The sequence below is a fragment of the Dipodomys merriami genome, unplaced genomic scaffold (assembly GCF_024711535.1).
Source record: "Dipodomys merriami isolate MVZ:Mamm:240054 unplaced genomic scaffold, mDipMer1.0.p SCAF_1, whole genome shotgun sequence".
NCBI classification, from domain to species: Eukaryota; Metazoa; Chordata; class Mammalia; order Rodentia; family Heteromyidae; genus Dipodomys; species Dipodomys merriami.
Window position 1 is genome coordinate 38986965 of NW_027202270.1, and position 20197 is coordinate 39007161.

At 38.2% G+C, this 20197-nt stretch overlaps 1 protein-coding gene across 3 annotated transcripts; it reads right to left on the reverse strand.

Annotated features, from left to right (window-relative positions):
- Window positions 1–1002: 1002 nt before the first annotated feature.
- On the reverse strand, window positions 1003–17181 carry Rbm45 (RNA binding motif protein 45). 3 transcript variants are annotated; one of them, XM_070020221.1, is made up of 10 exons: window positions 16776–17181; window positions 13506–13628; window positions 11914–12040; window positions 9809–9931; window positions 8613–8792; window positions 5482–5611; window positions 5238–5322; window positions 4546–4709; window positions 3507–3707; window positions 1003–1034 (listed from the first exon to the last, which is right to left on the reverse strand). In XM_070020221.1, exons 1-9 carry the CDS (start codon window positions 17073–17075, stop codon window positions 3515–3517), a joined length of 1425 nt encoding a protein of 474 aa, XP_069876322.1. In that variant the 5' UTR covers window positions 17076–17181; the 3' UTR covers window positions 1003–1034; window positions 3507–3514. The 3 variants fall into 3 exon arrangements, with proteins under 3 accessions (XP_069876322.1, XP_069876340.1, XP_069876331.1); XM_070020239.1 differs by having other exon boundaries at window positions 1003–1048; XM_070020230.1 differs by having other exon boundaries at window positions 1003–3707.
- Between the last annotated feature and the right edge of the window lie 3016 nt (window positions 17182–20197).

The window sequence follows — 20197 nt, forward strand, 5'->3', positions numbered from 1 at the left end:
CCCCAAGGCCAAAAAACCACTGTTTATGGAGTTATGTTCCTGGTAAAGAAAAAAGTCAGCACTAAAAAAGCTAGGTGTTTCATAGGTAGAGCAATCATGTATGTCTCTGCAGAATTTATAGTAAGGACTCAAAGAAGAAAATGTAATTGAGAAACCCTGCTGATCTCACAACCATCCATTGGTAAGATGATTGTTTTTGTTTTTAATCTAAATTTATTAAATTCACTGATTTCAATGTAACTATAAATATATAGCATAAAACATTTCTAGTGATAACTTTGGCTCTCTTCTTATACTCCCAGTTCGTCTGCACATGTAGATAGAAGAGAAATTGTTATAATTTATTCAATCTGTGATGCAACTAATTGAATCAAGTACCTCTTTTCATTATGAAAGAGGCTGTCAATTACACAACCAATAACAGGACAGTTCTATTTATACAAGTACTAAAATGGGAAGAAATACGCATCTCAAAATCAATAAAATGTGTCAGCCAAATTCTGAACACTATTTTTTTTCACTCTCATTTCACATAAATAAGTCATGAATTAGTTAAGCACAAAAAAAACCTTTATTTTGCTATACATAACAACATATTACTCTGGGAAAACTTTATTTCTTCCACACAACACAACATATTGCTCTAAGAAACAACTATTATAATAGCTTTAGCATTAAGGTTTTGATTCAAAAATACATGTCAGCAATCCCTGATTCCGAGATAAAACAATGTTGTGCAGACTACCAAATATATGGAAAAAAAAAAAGCTGTCAACTGTCCACAGGGAGTGAGTCCAGTCACATTTTCAGTCAGTCAGCTGAGGGTTATGTCATTATTTAGTCTTTGTTCTGTAGAAAGAACACAATACAATATGAAAATCATCATTTGAAATTAAATAGCTCTTGTATAGTATGCCTAAAATATTAGAAATTGTTCTTTTATTTCAATATAACTAATCTGTTTAATTATAGGCATTCCCAAATAAAGAAAACCACACTTACTCAGAAGGATGATGTAAGCAGGTACTGAATTTCTAGAGGGAAAATGCTGTGAATTAATATAAAAAATCAGATGCCCTAAAATACTAAAATTCCCGTTTTCCTCAAATAAAAATATACTATGCACATAGTATAGATGTTAAATATTTTCAACATTACATTCTGCAGCCAGCTTTTTCTTTTGTTTCTGAGGTGTGGCTTATTTAATCCCAGGCTTATTCCTTAGAAACAAAATGAACTAGCATTCATGAGTTATTTGTATTCTCTTGACGCTGATGACGTAAGTGCATCTCCCACACCAGAGAGTTACAATCACATAAAATCTGGGAAAGTCTATCATATTTTCTTATTGAATCCTAAAACAAAATTATTTTATGTATTGAAACAAGGTATCATTTGCCCAGATTGCCCTTGTACTCCTAGGTCAAGCTTCCTTCCTGTCTCTCAGCCTCCCAAGTAGCTACTACTAGAATAGAGGCGCCAGGCCAGGCCAAAATGTTTGTTTAATGCACAAGAAGAAAGAAAATACCTATTACAGGGATAATAAGATTTACACTTAAAGACCAGTCATGTATATCCTTTAATGTGGGAAACTGGATAGACTCATATTACTTTTCAAGGTAATGAGATAGTATTAGAAAGCTTAGTTCTCAACAAACAAGCTGGCCATCAAGGTAGTTTTGTTCCATTACACTTTTAGTTTCTGATCACTTGTATGTAATTATTTCAGAAAAGATGGTATCTCAAAGATTTCACTGAATGTATTTTAACTCACAAAGCCTTTTCTTTCATTTTACAAGGTATTTTGCTGTCTTATCAACTCTCAAGAACCATGGTGGAGAAAAACACACAAATAACAAGGCCTCAGAAAGATGAAGAGACCTGCCCAATTATAACAAGTATCAGTGCTGGAATTCTAACTATATGTCAATATATGATCTAACTATATGTCAAAAATTCTCTTTCTCTATTTTTCAGACATGTTCTCCCTATATAACCTATATAGGTTGGCTTTGAAATTGAAACCCTCCTGTCTTAACTTCCCAACTGCTGGAATTACAAGTCAATAGTCTCTTTAAAATGTAAATAACGACTAGGAAAATTCAACCATAAAAGTAATTTCTTCATTTTTCCATATTAGGTAGGATTATTGTCCTTTTTAAGGACAAAGCTACATTGAACAAAAGCAATCATCAACTGTTAACTGTACTGAAATATTTACAGACAGGAATTAAACACAATATTAATATTTTCATTTTTTTGTGTGTGTTTTTTGGCAGTACAGTGTTTGAACTCAGAGCCTCATGCTTGCAAGGCAAGGCAGGCACTCTACCACTTGGGCCACTCTGTATTTTAGAGGATAATTTGTCAAAATCAAATTCAGTTTTTATCATTTTATATATAAACAAGAAAAACTGCTTGCTAATTCTCCTCATTGCCAATTTAATATTTCTAAGGTTAAATTGCAAACACTGTAGGATGAAATGACATTGGATCTTGTCATTAAAACATTTTAAAAGTAGGATTATTCATAATGGGCCCATCAGGTATTCTGCATTGCTGCCTGCATTTCTTCTATGAAGGAAGAACTAGCCACTGATTTGCTCATTAGCAATGAGCCTGAGGGGATGTATTCTCAGATTTGCTTCTTTACATCATTGGTCAGACAACAACATTCAGGGAGAAGAGAAAGGGATTCATTTGACCTTCAGGAGACTTGAATGATTTATGTGTGCGGGGAAAGAAGAAATCCAGCTTCCTCTGAAACTCAGAATTCATTTGGAGACCGGAAAAGTCTAACTTTAAAGAATGTTCACCCAAACCTCAGAGATCTAATCTGTCATAGAAAAGGAATGAAGTTTGATTCTTGAAAACTAAAGTAGGGTTTGTTTTTTTGTTTTTGTTTTTTTAGCAATGATCAGGGTTTTAAAAAAGCACATATATACACACAAAAATATTTTCTGAACATATACTTTTAATGTACAAAGTCATAAATCCAGAAAACACCAATATTTAGGCGCAAAAAGCCAAGAAACATGTATAATTTGATACTGCTTTTTTGATACTTTATTAATAAGAAATCAAAACATTCTTTATAAAAACTTTAAAAAGTTACCTCAGTTCATAACACAACACACCAACTCTTCCAGCTAAAAATCTTTACAAGTATTTCAATGTTAACGTATACATAAGCACACAGTAAAAAAATCCAATTCTTAGTAACTAAAATATTCACAGTATAAAAAATAATTTTCTAAATTATAATGGAAGTAAAAAATATTCCTCCAGTATATGCCAAAAACATTTTTAAAAGTTGGAATTGTTTAAGTTTAAAAAACATATTGTAAAAAAAAAAACAAAAACCTATCCTGTCTTTCTCAGTAAAATATTAAGTGCCTTTAACTAGTTTCAAAATCTTTTAAAAAAAAGTCTATAATTAAGTACAATTACATGTATTCCCCTTGCTAGTTGGCTGGTATGTTTTAAAGTTCCAATTAAGCTCTTACCTCAAGAATCAGTAAGTTCGTTGCCGTTTGTTAGACTCTTCTCTTGGGGAATCTGCCAGCATAACTTTTAGTCTGACCCCATTCAGGATCTTGCCATGCAAAGTAGCAATGGCATCATTAGCGCTTAGTCTGTCAGCATACTTGGCATACCCCACATTTTTTCCTGATACAAGGTAAACTTCAATCAGGTTACCAAAACGACTGAAATAAAGTAAAAACATTAGCTGAAACAGATAAATATACTGCTGCTCAGTTCTAAAACATGGGGCTCACTCAACATTTTCATTGTTCTTTTTGTATCTAACATCCATCCACTTCATGTCAGTCTTACCCTGTGAACACCTGCCAACAGTGCCCACTCCTCTTTGTTCTTGCTCAGGTCTCTTTCCTCATTCAGATGCCATTATCTTTTTCTATCTCCTTGCTTCCTGGCTTGCTCCTCTATAATCCATTTTGTACTCTGACTTCTGAATGATCTTTCCAAAGAAAAATGTGATCATTCACTCCCTAACAATCCCTTTAGCCATTCCCTGATGCCTCCAAGGTAAGAACAAATTTCTTAAATAGTTTTTAGGCATGGACTTTGGCCTCTTTAACCGTCATATTCTCTCATAAAGGAAATCATCATAATTAGAAAAAAATCATTCAAATAAAGAGTCTGTAAAATAATGGAACATGAGCTGGGAAGGTGGCTCAGTGGTAGAGTGCTTGCCTTGCATGCCTGAGGCCCTGGGTTCGATTCCTCAGCACCACATAAGCAAAAAGAAAAAAGCCGGAAGTGGTGCTGTGGCTCAAGTGGTAGAGCACTAGCCTTGAGCTGAAGAGCTGAGGGACAGCACCCAGGCCCAGAGTTCAGGCCCCACGACCGGACCCAAAAATTAAATAAAATAAATAAAATAAAATAAAATAATGGAACAAATCATCTCTACCTTATAGGTGTTAGATATAGGCAGTTTTCAAGATTGGGAGAATGCTGAATTTACTTGTTGAAATAAATTATAGTTAAAAAGAATGGAATCTTCTAGAACTTAAATCTTACCAGAATATATCCTCTAGTACATCTAAAGGTAAAGGATGAGGATTAAACACGATAAAAAGTCTTTCTTTCACAGGAGTTTCAGGAGGAGCTTTTTTTTTGCATGATGGGAGGATAACATCTGTTTGGATTTGAGGCAACTGCGATCCAGAACTTCCCCCAAATTGCTGTCCAAGAGTCAGGAGCAAAGGGAGAAAAATAAAAGAAAAAGAATTGCACTTCAGGAATTTTTTTAAATTTCAATAAATATTATTTTATATGATCACATGCACACAGGCATTGCACCTTGTGTTTACTTCAGGGATTTTGTTTTTTTAATCTATTGTATGTATTTTTATTTTATTTTGCTAGTCCTGGGGTTTGAACTCAGGGCCTGGGCACTGTCCCTGAGCTGCTTTTGCTCAAGGCTGGTGCTCTACCCCTTGAGCCACAGTGCCACGTCTAGCTTTTTCTGTGTATGTGGTGCTGAGGATTCAAACCCAGGACTTCATGCATGCTAGGCAAGCACTCTACCCCTGAGCCACCTTCCCAGCCCCTACTTCAGGGATTTCTAAAAAGAGCTCTAGACCCACGTGTCATGTCATCTATGTGATCTTCTACTATAGCTCTGGACATTTTCTTACTTATGTAATAGACACAGGTTATGTTTATACTGTCTTCATAGTATCATAGAGGTTAAATTCTTACCTACTTACCAGTAATTGCTGCTGACTTGGGTTATTCCAGACCATGGACGCAAGCTGTGAAGCTACCATCTGTGATGCCATCTTTCTAAGGAGACTGGAGACAATAACTTATAATTTAGAAATAGTTTCTGAGGAGTAACTTGTTTTGTGCAACTTCCTCAACCTGAGAAGTCAACTATTTTCTCTATCTATCTGTCCAGTCACCATCATGAACACCCGAAGCTTGCTTAGACACTCCTGGAGTGGTACTTACTCTGTTGCATTACCCCCATCATCAATGAAGTTAACACCCAACCGGTTTCCAGGGGGGTACTGAAATCCATGCAACTTGTACTTTGCGTATATAGCTGATGCTACATTAAAATACTGAACCACTCCATGACCTAAAATAGAGACAATACAGAAAAGAAGAAAGCATATTAATCCCTAACACTTATGTTATACTATATTTCAAAGGTGAAACAATACAGAACCCTCATTATGACACAACTAAAAAAATGCATCAGGCACAACTCAAATGCATCAGAAAACAACATTCTGCTAAATATGTGTCATGCTGAATTTTTAAAAAGTGAAACAAAGACAAATTTTGGTTAAAAATGGACACATAATAGCTTTTAAGAACAATGGAATATCTGTATATGTTCTGTCTAATTACTTTTAGAATAGTGACTTAAAAAAATAGAAGTTTCACCCTGTAGCCCTGGCTGCCAGCTGGCCTCAAAATCAGCCTAAGAACAAAGATCACAGACATTCAAGAGATTTCAGCTATGGGGACAGATTTCAAGAGAGAGGTGCTGAAGGGAAGGAGAGCCCAGGAGTTGGTTCACAATCAAAAGGCCCTTATGACACATTCATAATATAATCTACTCTTGGGAAGAACACTGACTACATAAATTCATTAAAATGGGATTCTAACTATATGATGAAAGGTGATACAATGATTTTTTCTTTTTGGTCGGTCATGAGGCTTGAACTCAGGGCCTGAGTGCTGTCCATGAACTTTTATGCTCAAGGTTAGCACTCTACCACTTTGAACCATAGCTCCACTTCTGGTTTTGGAGTGGTTAATTGGTTTAAGAGTCTCACTGAGACTTTGTCAGGGCTGGTTTTGAACTGCAATCCTCAGATCTCAGCCTTCTGAGTGGCTAGAATTACAGGCGTGATCCACCGGCATCCAACTCTAAAGACATACATTATTCAGATATCCAACCAGGGAAATAATATAACAAGTAGAACAACAAATATATTTCAACATACTAGGTAACTGCCTAACTAAATAAAGATTGGGTTCTGTTTGGAAATGGTCTCAAGAAGGTTCAGGCAGAAAGTTGTACAAGATTAATGTGGGGTAAGGAACAGTGAGGATGTGGGGCTATCTGTGAAGGATGAGGGACTTCAGGTCTGTCCGTCTACAAGCCAAGATTCATTTCTCACTGTAAAAGGATGAAACCAGGTCTACCTATAGCATTGGAAGCATGATTTCTTTATACCACTCCTCATTTCTAACTCCGTAGAAGCTAAAGAAACAAGTAAAATTTAGATTTACTCTGTGGCCATTACAGGCCAGGTCTCCAATTAGGTATTTTACAATCAGGTATGTTTCTAAATTTGACCTATTCCTTGTAAAGAAGGGATTAATAATTCCATTTTTCATGAACATTTTATTAGTATATATTTTTTATTGTAAAGATAATGTACAGAGGAGTTACCGTTACATGAGTAATGATTACATTTCCTATGGAGCATTGTTACCTCCTCCTTTGTTTTTCCCCTACCATCCCTTCCTTCCCCACCTCCCCAACTCCTCCCTCTCTCCCCATCCTCCCACCAACAAGTTGTAAAGTTCCTTTTCAACATAGTGTCTTGTACATCTCATTGTTAAAATGGGTCAACCTGTTTCCTTATTTCAGCATTTTCTTATTTCCCTTCCCCTCCCCAAATTAGAAAAATGTATATATAAGACCACTTTTTTATATTTTAGAAATAAGTATTGCTATGTAGCACCGGCTTCAGAGCTGGGTTATTAATCCCATTTTACAGATGAACAAAAGAGAGGCTATAGACAGTGAGCAATTTGCCAATATCTGTTGAGATTTGCACCCAAGACTGATGTCAAAGGAATATCGAACTTTTTCCATTGTATCATGCCTTCACTATTATTAGAAAGCACTATTAAATCCAAAGCTCAATATGCACATAAGCAATTAACTAGTTAACAAGTCCAAGTGGCAGATATGAGAACTTTGTTTTGAGAATTAGAAGGACAGATGGAAGCAGGGCATGTGGATGTTTGAAATGAAGGGGAAAAGTCATTTTTCATGACAAAGTCAAGAAAGGGATAGAAAAGAGTGACAACAAAACTGAGAATTTTATATATCTGCTTACCAGTATGAGATGCTGTTGTTATACAACAGAAATACAAAATTTTCTATTTTGCCAGGTGCTGGTGGCTCATGCCTATAATCCTAGCTGCACAGGAGGCTGAGATCTAAGGACTGTGATTTAAAGCCAGTCTAGGCAAGAAGTCCGTGAGACTCTTTTTTTTGGGGGGGGGGGAGCGGGGGGTCCGGTCGTGGGGCCTGAACTCTGGGCCTTGGCGCTGTCCCTCAGCTCTTCAGCTCAAGGCTAGCACTCTACCACTTGAGCCACAGTGCCACTTCCGGCTTTTTTCTTATGTGGTGCTAAGGAATCGAACTCAGGGCCTCGAGCATGCAAGACAAGTGCTTTACCACTGAGCCACCTTCCCAGCCCCCATGAGACTTATATCCAATTATCCACCCAAAAAACAGAAATTGAACTGTAACTCAAAGTGATAGAGCATAAGCCTTGAGCAAAAAACCTCAGAAATAGTGCCCAGGCCCCATGACTGACATAAATAATAATTAATCAACTAATAAAATTCTCTATTTTGTGGGAGCTAATTTTTTTTTAAAACCAGGTGCTGGTGGTTTCTGCCTGTAAATCCTAGCTACTCAAGAGGCTGAGATTTGAGGCTCATGGTTCAAAGCCAGATTGAACAAGTAAGTCCGTGAGACTCTTATCGCCAATAAAATAACCCCCTGCCACCCCAAAAAAATGGAGCTATGGCTTAAGTGATAGAGCACTAGCCTTGAACAAAAACATCATGAACAGCACCAAAGCCCTGAGTTGAAGCCCCAGGACCGGCACAAAACAAACAAAACATTTTTAAGTGACTAACTTTCTGTAAAGGAGATACACACTACCAGGGATTTATTAAGGTAGCATTGAATTTTAAAACATAAATTAGAAAAAAGGAAACTAAAGTCCTTTCACACAAACAGTATCTGACATAAAAAGTACTGGAAAGAGCCATTTTATCACAACAGAGTATAAATAAAAACAACTTGGACATTGTTTTACCGTAACTTGAATAAGGATCTCGCTGAACTTCACAGTATTCTAGTCCTGGTATAATATCGAAAATGCTGAAAAGCTGCTCTTCTGTGAAGGGAACTCTTGATACAACTGACAGGCGTTTGGAGATAGCTTCCTGGCCTCTGTTGTCATTCTTGTCAAAACTTGAAAATTCAGATTGTTGTTCTTCAACAATAGAAGAAAAAACAAATCTTTATATTTCTATATATTCAAAATGTCATGCAACATTTATGTACTAGAAACGAGCCCACTGTACTAAGCAAAGGCACTGTTGTCTGTAGTAAGCTTTTAGACCAATGAAAAGAAAACAGACTACTTTCCTCATTCCCCTGCCTTTACTGAATAATACAAGCAGGTGTGTACAACTTAATTTTACAGAAGTAAGATTAGTAAGTAAAATAGAAACACATGGAACATATTTCACTGGAAAATTTATGACCATAACATCCACAGTCTTTATTTCCATCATCCATTTTCCCTGTTGTCTAGTTTCCACTTTTGTCTTTCTTCCTCTTTCTGAAGCTCTACAGTGACAATACATACATATATCCACATAGATATATCTATATATAATTATTATTTTATGTATTTGGGATATTATACTGGAGTTGGAACTCAGGACTTTGTGTTTGCTAGTCAAATGCTCTCTCAGTACCTAGCCATTTTATTTTGTTCAGAAACAGTTTTACATTTATGCCTGGACTGGCTTGGATCATAATCTTTCTATTTATGCTTCCTATGGAGGTAGGATGACAATATAGGCTACCATGTTCAGTTACTGTTTGGAGAGGGGTCTTAGGAACATTTTGCTTGGGCTGGCCTTGATCTACAATCCTCTGTATCTCTACCACCTGAGTAGCCAAAATGACAGGCATTGAGTGACTGAGCAGCAGTAGTTTAGGGACAAAATTTCATATGGAACAGATATCTTCTATATGTTTTGGTCATCTGCAAGAAAGTAGAAGTTCACCCAAAACAGTGGCAATGACACAACTTATTAGGCAGATGATATCCAATCAACTGGAAAAGACTATAGTTGGAAATAAGCTCAAATAATTTTAACTATTAACACATTAAAAGTCATGATCAACTTTTACAGTTAACGATGAAAGAGCAGTTAAAAAAACTCAAATTAAATAAGCTATACTACATAAACTACTACAGGAAGTCAGTTCACTTACCAAATGGAAATGTACTTATCCTTGGTTCATGCCCCAAAGCCTCCTGTCTCATACTACTATAATAATCTTGTTCTGAGGATTCAGACGTTTTATTTTTAGGTTCAGCCAAGATTGCCCTAAAACCTAAAAGAGAAGTCATAGATATCAAGCACAGCAAATTTCTGGTCGTTAGTGTTTTATAAAGGCAAAATCTCTACAACAGACATCTTTACCAGACCTACTTCTTTTTCTTCTGAAATACAGCAAACAGTAAACAAGAAACAGCAAGAATCCCCAAACTGTGGTCAATGTAGATATGAATGAACATTCATTTACCTGGGCTCAACATTATATAACCCTATTAGGAACACTAAATTTAACCTGTCACCTAGATTATGTTACCTTTCCCTCTGATTCCTCTTGCTTTTTTTTTCTGGTACTAGAGCTTGAACACAGGTCCTTATGCTTATTTGGTAGGCATTCTATCACTGAGCCCCTGAGCTGTACCTAGTCCTTTTCTGCACTTTTTTTTTCTTTTTTCTTTTTTCTTCAAGATAGTCTTGTTTTCTGCCTGAACCTGAATGCATTATTTAGGTTTCCTATTGTAGCTGGGATGACAGGCACATGCCTGTGTCTAGCTTCTTCCACTGAGAGTCTCTGGACTTTTCTGCTTGGCTGGTCTGGAACTTTACCAATCCTCATAATTTTAGTTTCCCACATAACTTGGGATGATAGGTACTACTACTACTATACCCAGTGATTGGTTGAAAGGGAGTCTTGCAAACTTTTCTGCTTGGGCTCCCCTTGAATCTTGTTCCTCCTTATCTCAGCGTCCAAGGTAACTTAAGATTAAAGTATGAGCCAACATGGGCACACTGTTATGTCTCTGTAATTTAGATTCTCTTCAATCAAGTACAACAGTTAGTAACTATGTTGTTTCTTATCAAAGATTCTTAACTGGGAGTTCAGTAACAAGCTTCCAGATGAAGAGAGGTTCCACCAACCCCTGTAATTTTGAACACAATGCTTATACATATATGTGTTCAAGGCCACAGCTTTTACAATTATATTCAGTGGCTTCCATCATCATGATATGACTTCAAAGAGAACAAAACCACCAAGTTTGAATTCCTTCTCTGGAAATCTATACTTAAAACTGTCATTATATCAGCTGTTCTAAAACCTTTATTTTTAAGCAATCAACAACAGAATCCTAATGTACACTGAGCTTGAATCCATCATAACCTGTTACATAGTCCCAAAGCACCTACTTAACTTTGTCTAGTAATTTCTCAGTAGAACATTGTGCCTTCATAGTTGCCTTTGTAGTATCAATTGAGACATGTTTATTTCTAGCTTTGTGCTTTTGCCAACACTTTTCCTGTCTACTCCATGCCAAATGCAAGACCTGCCCCCTCTGGATATGTTCCCATGCTCATTTAGTATGCTTCTTCACCACTCATATACTACATCACACGCTTCTGAACCAGTTTGTTTCAACTAGTGAATTCTCATTGAGCTCACTATAAATAGCAGTTACTTTGTCAGAGCTCTCTCTTTTTTTTTTTTTAAGATAGTGTTGCTATGTAGGTCAGGTTGCCTTTGAACTCATGATCCTCCTTGTTCAGTCTCCCAAGTGCTGGGATTATAGACATTACTGATGCTCCTGGCAAAAGTCAGTAAGTCAGTAATGTTGGTTTTTGTTTTCCCGATAGTGCTTTCCAGCACTGAGAACTCAAGATTTCATGCATAGAGATTTCAGTAGAGTCATGAGACTGCCCTACTACTGAGTAATTGTCACCAGCCCAAGATTTCAATAAATCTCTATTGTACTAGGGTGTGGGGACAAGACAGATAAAACATATTCTTTGCTTTCAAAGAATGTTTTAAAAATTAATTGATTATTCTGTTTTTGCCTATTAGATCTTATATACCCGGTATAGCTATAAACACCTTTAATGTCAGGATACCATTTTTGCCATATTTTTCATTTTCATCATCCCTCTAATTCTATCATGGGCATTTAATTCAGGCTAGCTAGAGGAATTTAGGAGCTAAGAAGCAAACTTTATCGTGGAACTTAGAAGTATCAAAAAATTCTACAGTATTCAAATCCACATTCTTACTTCGATCACAGTTTTCTATTGCTTGTGCAGCTTGTGATGGTTTTAAATATCTTACGTAGCCCAAACCTTTACTTTCTCCAGTGACTTTGTTCTTAATGATGCTGCAATACTCAATATCCCCATACACCTGTAGGAGTTAAAAGAAGTGATTTAAGTGACTCAAAATGAACAGTTAAATAGACCATTTCAGAGCTTAAATTGTGTATTTATCAGTGCTTCTCACATGCCAACTGAAGAAGTTGTTCAAGGATACATATTTTATAATGCTTGTTTCACCATTACGGTGGCTGGGTTAATGCAGTCACTTGCCTAAATCACAGAAGATTTAAATCTTGTAGAGAAAGAACTTATACATGGTCTAGACAGCTACAAAGTCTCAGTCAGTAGTGACAAAGGGCAGGGAGTCTGGAATCACTTTCCAGATTCAAATTCTGACTCAGCCACTTATCAATTAGGCCATTTACTTACCCTCTGTGCATGTCTTTTTTCTCTTAGATGGGTGAATATCAGTATTTATCTGATTATGTTGTTCTTACTGAAGTGATCTATGGTAAGTGTTTATATGTAGCCTAGGATATACTATACCACTCAATAATCATCAGCTATAATTGTTTATCTTCTATTGCAAGGAGCATAAGTAATTGGATAGCCTTTTGAAGAATAGCTCAAAGCATACCTCCAAAAGTTCACTCACAATGTTAATACTGAGAAATTTGCAGTAATGTTTATTTGTTAATGTTGGAAGAAATCTGAGACATTTATTATTGGTATGTACTATTTATTCTACAAAATTCTCAGTAACTACCCATCACCTAAATTACTACACATTCAGATAAAATGTGTTACTTATTCACTCAAAAAGATTAAAATGTTACAAACACGTAAGATTATTTTTTTTCTTCCTATTGGATCAAGAATGGGATATAAGGTTTCAGAAGCATTTTTGAACTTGCAGAGTAGAAAACAGGGCATTTAGAAATTACTCTTTTCTGACTATTTTCTTTTTGTCCTCCTAGTACATAGACTTTGGAAGATAAGCAGATTTTTTTTTTTTTAAAAAAGGAACCTTGTAACTCAAAACAATCCACACATTGTGTTAAAATAATTTTGTGAAAGTTTACCGCTGCAAAAAAGGTTTAAAATTATCTTTAAATTTACTATGATCTATATAATTCAGACATAAAATTTTTTTCCTCAAACAAAACTACTTCAGAGACCCAACAGTAGGATTAAAACCTCAACGAATAAGCTTTTCTCTGTGTAAGTAAAAAGTCAGCATGACCCAAGTCCACAGTAAATAGCAGATCAACCAACTCACACCCTCAGGCTAGCATCACCCCCACAAGAGAGGCAAAAAAGGTGAATGGTAAGAGAGTGCTTTGAAATTTTAAAGAATAAGAACAGGCTCAGGTCTGACAGCAGGTTTAAGTCTTGGCTCTATTCCCTACTAGTTGTGTAAGTTTACTTAAAATTCTCTGGATTTTGCACTTTGTTTTTTTGAATGTATATACTACTTTTTCAATTTTTAGTAACGGTGCAATGTTGAAGGACTGAATGACAACAGATGTTAGCTGATTGGAAAACATAAGAACCTTAAATTTTTCTCGCAGGTCTTCCTCTGTATAGGACTTTGGTATCATAACAAAGATTCTTGTAAGTTCTTCATCTTCAACATCTCGATGACTTCCAGATGATCGCGATTGAGCAATAAAAACCTAAGAAACAGTGTTGTGAGTATGACTAAAGTATGTTATCTACATGTATAAACATGTCATAACATATTCTTATATAACAAATAAATAAAAAGCCAGGCACAGCCATTGACTCATGCCTGTAATCCTAGCTACTCAGGACACGGCTCACAATTCTAAGCAAGCCTGGGAAAAAGTCTTCTACACCTCATCTTTAATTCATCAGTAAAATGCCAGACTCAACTGATAGAACACAAGCATGATAAAGAAAGCTGAGCAAAAATGCAGGGGCCCTGAGTTCAAGTCCTGAGACTGACACGAAAATAGAGGAACAAATTAATAAAACGACTTCAAAAGCAACAAAAAGAAAACCTAATAAACATATACAACCCTCAAAATAATACCTACTGTTTTCCTTTTCCTAAGATATACTAATATATCACAATGTGTCTGCAAGTCTTATTAAATGAAAGTGCTTGAAATGGGGGGGTCTTATACTTTTTTATAATCTTTATTACAGTCATTATTTATCTTTTCATTATCAATTTTTAGGAAAAGGTAATATAATCATATTCCGGTTTATCTTAGTGATTACTCAAATGATTTCATATGAGCAGTGAAATGCACAAGAGGTTCTATTATTCAAATACTACCAATGTAGATCTACTGAAACATTATTAATAATATTAGAGTGCTATGGATATAATCTACTTTGTACTGTTTTAATTTCTCAATTTGTCTTGGTATTAAATTATTCCAGAAAAATGTTAAACATCTATGACTGAGATTTTAGGCTTGTTTGTACAACTAATAAGCCTAGCTTTAAGGGCTAGTTTTACTCTGTATGTGTGTGTATGTGTGTGAGTGCACGTACTCACTGGTCCTGAGGCTGAGCTGGATCCTGGTCCTTGTCAGGGCCTGGGTGCTGTCCCTGAGCGTTTTTGCTCAAGGCTAGCTCTCCACTGCTTGAGCAATAGCTCTGCTTTTGGCTTTTTTTTTTTCCTGCCAGGTTGGCTTCAAACCATGATCCTCAGATCTCAAGTCTCCTGAGTAGCTAGGAATACAGGCATGGGGCATGGATGCCTGGCTTTAGTTTTACTTTTTAAGAACATTTAGTGGTATTAATTACCATACAAACAAAAGCCCTTGATGGCTTGTCTATATGTATGTGTGTGTGTTTCCTTTAAAGGGGGGCCGTATATCACTCAAGTATGAGAAAACCTAGACTCTGGAATACCAGAATAGGAGGCAATAGCCTGGCCAGGACAATGAATTTTAAAAGGCAGGCAATTTTATAAGTGTTGAGGAACGAGGGCTTGCATTGGTGGCTCACATGTATAATCATAGCTTCTTGGGAGGCTAAAATCGGGAGGGATGCAGTTTAAGGTCAACAAGAGCAGAAAAGTTTGTAATATCCCATCTGAAATCACAGCTGGCACAGTGGTACACACTTGTCATCTCAAACTACATGGCAAGCCAGCCCAGAGAGAAAATGTCCACAAGATTGCATCTCAATGGATCAATGGAGTGAAGTTAGACTTGGTGGCAGGCATCTGTGACCCTAGCAACTACAGAAAGCTTCAAGTAGGCAGAGTATAGTCCAGGCACATCATACTGGCAGGAAATGAGACTCTAACCCTACCTAAAAATAAACTATGAAAAACAGGGCTGGAAGCATGGGTTAGTGGGAGTGCCAACCTACCAAGTGTGAGGCCCTGAGTTCAACTCCCCAATACTGCCAGAAAGAAAAGAAATGAAAAGACAGAAAGAAAGACAGAAAGAAAGAAAGAAAGAAAGAAAGAAAGAAAGAAAGAAAGAAAGAAAGAAAGAAAGAAAGAAAGAAAGAGAAAGAGAAAGAGAGAGGGGCAGAGGGAGGAAGGAAGGAAGGAAGGAAGGAAGGAAGAAAGGAGGAAAGAAAATGTTGAAGAAAGAGAACATTAGAGCTATGGAAAAATTAGTTTTACACTACATAGATGTGGGATCCTGCTAATAGAAGGGAAAACATTTCCAGTTAGTCATCAGTAAACTACACTATGTCAAGCATTAACAACAGAATACCAAGTAATACAGAATTGGCCCATCAGAATGTTAGTCTAGTGGATGTACCAATAAGGAGTGATGATCAATAGGAAATGAAAAAATGGAAGCTATAATAACATTCAAAAACAGTAGAAACAAAGGAGTCTCCAATAAAGGGCAGTATTCACGTTGAACACATACACAGCCTTTTTTCCCCCTCTCTATTTGGCAATACTGAGGATTGAACTCAAGGCCTTATGTTTGTTAGGCTGGTTCTCTATCACTTGAGCCATGCCTACAGCCTTACATGAATAACCTTCTAATCGAAGATTTTTCGTCACATAGTTTAATGTCACAAATGATGAGCACTCATAGGTTCTTGTAGGCTGTGGTTTCGCGGTAGAGTGCTTGCCTAGCATGTAGGAAGCCCTGGGTTTGATTCCTCAGTACCACATGAACACTAAAAAAGCCAGAAGTGGTGCTATGGCTCAAGTAGTAGAGCGCTAGCCTTGAGCCACAGAGAGGCTCAGGGACAGAGCTCAGGCTCTGAGTTAAAACCCCAGGACAAGCAAGCAAACAAAAAGTCATTCCTGTAAAACTACAACCAGGATTTCCCCCTAATTTTGAAGCCTATCTCCTTTTCCTGAATGTAGTATAGCTAGATACAGAATAACTTTTACTTAGCCAATCTTCTGGCTGTAGGCCTGATAACTGCAGTATTTTTTTTTTAATCTTGCAAATCCTTTGGAACTTTGCAAACAAAAAATACAAGAGGAAAACTGACCCTAAATTAAGTTACTTTTGATCAGAAGTGCGAAACAAATGAAAGAGAGACATAGCTATGCCAGTGGAGGACCCCACAAACGGTAGGAGCCTCAACTGTCTGGCCAGGTACACAGCGAGATTGAGTGGGCAAAGATACGAAAACCTGAATTAGAACCTTTGCCTCTCGATGGGAGACAAGCAATTTCTCTGTGGCTGAGAGGGTTCGTCCCAGTGCTGGCCTCTGGAGGTGGGATCTTATCCTGGATGCCCCGGCCGTCCGCGCAGGTGCTGCTAGTTTAGTTCCTAGCGCCGAGCGTCCCATGCAGCCCCCGAAAGGCACCCCAACCCCACGAGCCACGCTGCCCTCCGCACCCCGGCCACCCGCACCTTGATGGGCTTGGTGTCGTTGGGGCCCAGGCACTGCCCGTGCATCTCCTCCATGGCCTTACAGGCCTGCGAGCTGCGGGCGAACTTGACGAAGGCGATGCCCTTGGACTCCTTGGTGTGCTTGTCGCGCACCACCCAGATGTCCTGGATGTCCCCGAAGGGCGCGAAGCTCTCGCGGATCACCGACTCCGGCGTGTACTTGCTGATCACCAGGAAGATGCGGCTGTTGGGCGGCTCGTCCAGGCTGTCTACGCCCGGGCGGAAGCCGCCTCCGCTGGCAGAGCTGCCGGCTTCGTCCATGACGCTCCGCCTTGCGCGGCAAGCCGGGCCCCGGCCGCACTCGGTCCCGCAGGCCTCCACCGAGCCCGCGCCCACTTCCGCGGCCCACGGCCCGCCCGCTCTCCTCTCCGCTTCCGGAATACCCAGGAGTCTCGCGTCCGGCGCGGTCCCCCACGCACCAGGCGCTGGCTTCCGGGAGCTGTCTGCAGCGCCCCCTGGCGCCACGGAGGACTCTGACCGAATCCAGGCTGCCCCCATCCGCGGAAACCAGGTCCAGCTGGTCCCCTGCAGCCAGAACAGCTCCGAGATTCTTCTCTCAAACGTGCCCTTGTTAAAGATATTCACAAGGCTCGATAGGAAACGTACTCATTACCTTACTCATGTAGCTGTCACCCTTCTGTACAGTATCTTTACAATACAACATATATATTAAAAATAGAAGATATTCATAACACGTATTAGAGAGGGTCGACTTTATTCAAAGAGGGCTGTGGTGGTGGTAGGTTAGAGGATCGCTGCAAAGGGATCTTGCAGTAAGAGACTGGACTTGATTCCAACTTTAATAAGACAAATGGGGACTTACAAGCCAAGAGCAGGATGAAAGTTATTAAGCATTAGAGGTGAGAGGGAGATGAGAGTCTCACAGCCTTTTCTGCCCAGGCTGGCTTTGAACCACGATTCACAAATCTCAGCTCCCTGAGTAGCTCTGAGTGGCTAGGATTACAGGTGTGAGCCACTGGTACCTGGCACACAGCCCATTCTTGCAAGAACTTCCCACTTACTCCCTGGCCTGTGAACTCTGCTTTCTTAATAAATCAACACTATAGACCTAATCTTACTAGTTTTTCTTTAGCACCAGAAGCAGTATCCTAATCTTAGACATTGTACGCAAGAACCCGGGAACATCTGCAACATTCCAACCACCAGTAACAAAACCCTTGGAGCCTTATTCTTTCTTTTTTTTTTAATCGGTCATGGGACTTGAACTCAGGGCCTGGGCGCTATGCCTGAGTGCTTTTGCTCAAGGTTAGCACTCTACCACTTGAGCCACAGCTCCACTTCCAGTTTTCTGGTAGTTGATTGGAGATAAGAGACTTACAGATTTTCCTGTCCCCGTTGGCTTTGAACAGCAATCCTCAGAGCTCAGTCTTCTAAGTAGCTAGGACTATAGGCATGAGCCAGGTTGAGCCTTATTCTTGAAAGTTTCCTTTGAATTTATATAATTCATGCCTTGTTTTTTCAGGGATAAGGAATGTGAGGTTCCTTTCACCGAGTAAGATCCAGAGCTAACTGTCTAATGATCTACTCAACTCCCACAGTACCCCTGTAACAGAAAGTGCCACAGATGCTGGGTCTGCTCAGCTAGAAGAAATTACAGGGTTTACACAGTGAGGAAATGTTTCCTGACTTATAAAGTTTGTTAATGGGCCTTAGTGGAGAGGTCAGAAAAAAAAAATCCGGCAGAAATCCAGAAACAAGGCCTAGGTTTAGCAGTAGTATTGGAATTAATTGAAAAGCATAAACTGAAATTGCCTAGGGACAAAGTCCTTGAAAGGTCTAAATCCAGGCTGTGAAGACAATGGGTTTCTACGAAGTTAAACAGACAAGTATTTATAGTGCACCAACTCAGGTCTAAACTCTGTGCTAGGGCAGGGCTATAGATACAGTGTGAAAACAAGAACCATTTTCCCACCCAATTGTGTAAACTCGGACAAGCTACCTGGTGTTTTCAGCTACAGTTTCCTCAATGGTAAACTAGAAATATTGTTACCAACTAGTTTGGAGAGATTGTCAACCTTAATAAATGAAGTAATTCATTCATTTAACTTAAAAAACAAAGGTTTTTTTTTTGAGATACATGGTATTAAGTTCTCAATCTTCTTGCTTCAGCCTCCCAGGTGCTCAGATTACAGGCATGTCTCACCATGCCCTACAACAAATATATATATTTGTTTACTATGGATTGAGTACTATGATGAACACAAGAGATATTGTAGTAAGCAAAATTGATTTTCTTGTTCCCTTCTGCTACAGTTCACTTTGACTACTACCCACCTGGAAATTGTATAATTTCCCATGGTAACAGGTGTTATGGATTGTTACCTTGCATGTAGCACTAAAAAAATTGTAACAATTTCTTCTTTTACAGTCAGTCCTAGAAAATGGACTCTGTTTACCCTACAGTTTAGCAAGTCTAGGAAATATATTGTCTTAACTTTTCATTTATCTTTATGTTCCTCAGACCAGTCAAGGTGCATAAAAATAAAATAATGTAATAATTTAACTGATGCAAGAAATGCTAAGATTCTGAGCATTAGGATTTACAAACTACTGCCATCTAGTGGAAAACATTTTTTTAAACTGGACTAGGCAATCTGTAAAAAGAAAACTACAGGTTATGTGGTCAGATATACATAGCTTTTGACCTCTTCTGCTTGTCCTAGATATATACTAGTTATTGCAGATAAGGGAAACCATGGGACCTATGTTTCTTTGAGTCTGGATTACTTCACTTAATGTAATTTTTCCAAGTCTTTCCATTTCCTAACAAATGGGGCTGTGTCATTCCTTCTGATGGAGGCATAAAATTCCTATGTAGAATTCATATATATCACTTTCTTGATCCATTCGTCTACCGGGGGCATCTGGGTTGGTTCCATATCATATAACCTGATACTAAGCAAAATGAACCCCAAGATAGGGACACAAGAGGGTTTTTTTTTTAAATCTCTGTTGCTGTTCTTTTTAACGTACTTATAATGTACTATGTGATTTTTTTGTTTCTTTGTATGTTCCTCTCCCATGATACAACCCCTGTTGTCACTGTATTTGATTCTAGTGTCCTGCATCTTGTATATACATTTTTTCTAATCTGGGGAGGGGAAGGGAAATAACAAAATGCTGAAATAAGGATACAGGATGACCAATTGTGACAATGAGATGTACAAGACACTATGTTGAAAATAAATTTTACAACTTTGCAGGAGGGGCGATGGGAGGGAAGAGTTGAGGAGGTGGGAAGGAAAGGGATGATAGGGGAAAAATAAAGGAGGGTGTAACAATGCTCCATAGGAAATGGACTCATTACCTTGCTCATGTAACTGTAACCCCTCCGTACAGTATCTTTACAATAAATATATATA